Here is a 3,852-nt window from a genome sequence, read left to right as displayed (position 1 = left end):
GGACGGTGAACTAACAAAATACGTCCCTATACACCCATCACTTTATGGAATGTTTGCATGACTGGCCTGGTAAAGAACCGGCGGTCAGAATGTCAAGACGCAAGAATTGACAAGCTAATGACCTCAGCCCATGGAGGATTAGAGGGAAATACAAAAATAAAAATAAAAGGTGATGTTGAAAGTAGACAGAGCGCATGCCCACACATGTGAAAGGGTGGAACTCCACCCAAGAAAAGTAATAATGTCAAGTCAAGAACACCGAAATAAACCACAGCTGCACAAATACTCATCACTCTCTGCTATAATCAGCAGCAACAGTGGAGTAGTAGCACAGCAGTTTCAGTTTTAGACATGGATTCTAGGATTAGGATGCAAAAGGTGTTCAAAACATGGCCTTAGGATGTCATTGAAGTAGCCACAAATTAATACTTGCTTGATGGCTACTTTACATGAAAACTATGCTAATATTCTCGGCAAGAATCTTCACTAGAACGCGCATGAAGAGCACGGCATTAGTCGGGAAAGCGACTAGACAAAGCACCAAAATGAAAAGGAGACCAAGGACAAGGATACGCGATCGACACCTGAACAAGAACGATCTAGCATTGAACTAATTAAAGCTTAGTACATCAGTAACTATCACTGTGAATGGATGGATCTACTCCAGAGCAATTAGTACGTTTCCGCTTTTCTTATCTCCCAGCTGATGACCAAACCGAGCAGCTACAGATGCAAAACAAGTGGAGTGGCGGCCTCTCAACGCAAGCAGGAGCAGGCAGAGGTCTCATCAACGGCACGGCGGCACCTGGATGGGGCGCCAGGCCGACGCGGTGAGCAGGCAGAGGTCCTTCCACCCGAGCTTCAGCGCGCCGTTCTCCTCCACCAGCGTGTACCCGTCGGAGGGGAACATGCCGAGCAGCAGGGACGCCTGCGCCGCGGCGCTGCCGGCGAGCGAGGCGGCGCGGAACCCGGACTGCGCCAGCTTCTCGCGCCAGCTGCCGAACTTGACGTCGCCGGTGCGGGCCGGCCCGCCCACGGCCAGCACGTTGCGGATCTCCCGCGACAGCAGCTGCTGCTCCACGACGTGCCGCTCGGGGCTGTCCTCGCCGTAGCTCGCGTCCAGCGAGTCGAACAGCGCCGAGTAGTAGTGGATGGCCTCCACGAAGCGCGCCAGGAAGGAGCCCGAGTGGCTCAGGTCCTGCTCCACCATTGTCACCACCTTGGGGGCCAGCCTGCAGGTGTGTGGGGGATGGAATCAATGACCAATGTAGTTTATTAATCCCCGTGCGATTTGTCACCAGCTAGCCATTCGATTCCGAATCCCTGTCTGTCTGACGATATGGCATTGCCCTTGCCAGGACCGGCATCGCTTAGCGTTTCTTCTAATAATGGTTGCATCAAATCAAGGACATTGCAGTTCAGGCCTTCATCTCATGCTTGAGACGAGATGGTTCACCGAAAAAGTACAATGGCCAGGCATGTACCACTGGCATATGGCAGCCATTTGAGAAAGATTGCACTTTTGATTAGCCTTTCTGAGTTTAGGCTCCGGATGATGATTTATGTATTAATAAATGATGGTTAGTGGTAGAAGATGACAGTTACTCCATTCAGTCACTCAGTAATCATCGTCCTGCCACTTGGAACTAGAAACCTTTTGCCATGGAAAGTTGGTCATGATGATAGGAACTTTCAGCTCCATCCTCCAAGTGATGATCAGAACACCTCCACTAACCAAATGCGAGCGAAATACTATCTTTTGTGGTTCTGGGATCAACAAAGGCCATGGAGGATACTCTCTCTACCAGTACTTCAGTACAGCATCGTCTCAAAAGCATTGCCAAGATTCAACCTTTTTAAGCCTAGAAAGTTGGTTGGTCATAATGACAAGCTTTTTGAGCTCCAAAAACGCGGTTTTTTTACTAGGAAACCTCTGAAGATTATTTTTTTAGATTAGTTGTACTGGATGTCGCATTGGCTAAACTAAAGTGTTAGTAGCTGAAAAGTGGCCATGATTGCATCAAGATTTGACATGGTAGCAAGGAAGTCAGGATCGAGAGATGGTGTACTCCTTCCTACCTTTGGATGAGCCAGAGCGTGTTGGAGTCGGAGCCAGTGACGTCGTAGAGCGAGTGGTGCAGCCAGTGGACGGCGACGGCCTCCCGCCTCGTGACCCCTAGCTTCTCCGGGTCAACATTGCCGGCCTTCTCGGCGACGGCGCAGAACTCGAAGGGCAGGCCGAGCGTGTCGGCGAAATCGGAGAGGCGCTTCCCCGTGGCCTCGAGCGCCTCCATGGACGCCCCGAGGCCGGTGAGCCTCACCCTGGGCGGGCCCCCGGGGCGGGAGGCAAGGATGTGGAAGAGCCCCGGCCACTGCAGCCCCTGCATGATGTCGAGGTCGATGATGTGCACGCGCTCCTCCCGCTCGAACGCCTCCTGGATGGCCTGGTTGGCGGTGAAGTGCGAGAACTTGACGAAGGGGCTGATGCCGTTGAACACCTGGAACGCGGCGGCGACGCGGCCGTGGAGGCGCGCCGCGGCGGGGGAGCCCGGCGGCAGCGGCGCGTACAGGCCCAGGCAGGAGCTGACGAGCCGCGCCGACATGGCCTCCGCGAAGTAGGCGGCCACGCGCTGCGTCGAGGTGCCGAACGGCGTCGCTAGCTCCGCGATCTCCAGCAGCGTCTGGTGCGCGTCGTCCAGGTTGTCCGCGTTCACGGCCTCGGCGCACTGCAGCAGCAGCGTCAGCAGGTGGAGGCCCTCCTCGTCGCGCTGCTTCCGCCGCTGCTCCTCCTTCCGCTCCTTGGCGGCCGCAGCAGCTGCTGCTTGTGCGGCGGCGGCCGCCGCTGCGGTCTCTTCCGCGGTCGGGGCCTTGGGCGACTGCGGCGCCGGATGCGGTTCCTCCTGCTGTTGCTGCTGGCACGGCGGTGGATGCTCGTGGCGGCGCTTGTCCGGAAGCGGTGGCGGGGGAGGGAGCGTCAGCCCCGCGGGAGCGGCGGCCGGAGCGCCGTGCAGGAGAGCATGCTGCTGCGGCTGCGGCGGCGGCGGCAGTGGGGCCGGGTCGGCTGCGAGGAGGGAGCGGAGGCGGAGCTCCAGGAGCGACGCGAGGCCGGGGTTGCAGGGGTGGATGATCTCGCGGACGTTGTGGATGAGCTGCGTGATGGAGACCGCGGCGCCGCCGCTGCTCCCGATGATGTCGCGGATGATGCCGTCCACCCACGCGGTCGTGGACGCGGTTGCCTCGCCGCCCGCCTGCGCGTGGGCGGCCGGGGCCGGGTGCGCGGGCACGTCCACCTCCGGCGCGTGGTGCTGGAACGCGGGGGGCAGCTGGTGGAGCTGGGTGGGCAGCGCGGGCAGCTGCGCGCTGGCGGAGGACGGCGCGCCACTACCACCAACACCGGCGGCAGCGGCCGCCGTGACGTCGGAGAGGTCGCCCGTGACGTGGCGGCGCGGCGGCGGGAGGTCCATGTCGGACGCGGGGCGCTTGCGGACCATGGCGGCGGCGGCGGCTTCTTGGTGGTCTAGCTGATGGAGGTAGTGGAGGAGGAAGTGGTTTGGGGAAGAAGGAGGAGGCGGAGGGAGGTGTGGGGGAGGGCAGCGGCGGCAATAAGGAGTGAGAGGAGGCGGAGGCGGTGGCGGTGGCATGAGAGTGGGGAAAGGAGTGGGGGGCGGTGGATGCGGCGGAGGAGGACGAGGAGAAGAGGAGGGAGGAGGAGGAGCCCATCTAGAAACGCCAAGAGGAAGCCGCCGCGCGCATGGCGATCGGGCGACCCAGCGCGGGGGATAGGGGTGAGTGAGGGAGGGAGCAGTTTGCGTGTTTTGGCGCCGCGCGGGCTGCTGATGCACCACCACCACC

General features: G+C 59.7%; 1 protein-coding gene across 1 annotated transcript; it reads right to left on the bottom strand.

Moving 5' to 3' along the window:
- Positions 1-787: 787 nt before the first annotated feature.
- Positions 788-3,641, bottom strand: SCR (Protein SCARECROW). The gene is made up of 2 exons (NM_001175013.1): positions 2,080-3,641; positions 788-1,232 (listed from the first exon to the last, which is right to left on the bottom strand). Exons 1-2 carry the CDS (start codon positions 3,639-3,641, stop codon positions 788-790), a joined length of 2,007 nt encoding a protein of 668 aa, NP_001168484.1.
- Positions 3,642-3,852: the final 211 nt, after the last annotated feature.

The sequence above is a fragment of the Zea mays genome, chromosome 4, assembly GCF_902167145.1.
Source record: "Zea mays cultivar B73 chromosome 4, Zm-B73-REFERENCE-NAM-5.0, whole genome shotgun sequence".
Classification (NCBI taxonomy): domain Eukaryota; kingdom Viridiplantae; phylum Streptophyta; class Magnoliopsida; order Poales; family Poaceae; genus Zea; species Zea mays.
This window is presented reverse-complemented; position numbering and strand designations above follow the sequence as displayed.

Excerpts from the sequence above, each read along its gene's own strand:
- SCR (NM_001175013.1), bottom strand. The coding sequence starts at position 3,641 with ATGCCACCGCCACCGCCTCCGCCTCCTCTCACTCCTTATTGCCGCCGC. Across the intron at positions 1,233-2,079 it reads ACGCTCTGGCTCATCCAAAG|GCTGGCCCCCAAGGTGGTGA; the intron begins GTAGGAAGGAGT and ends ACACACCTGCAG.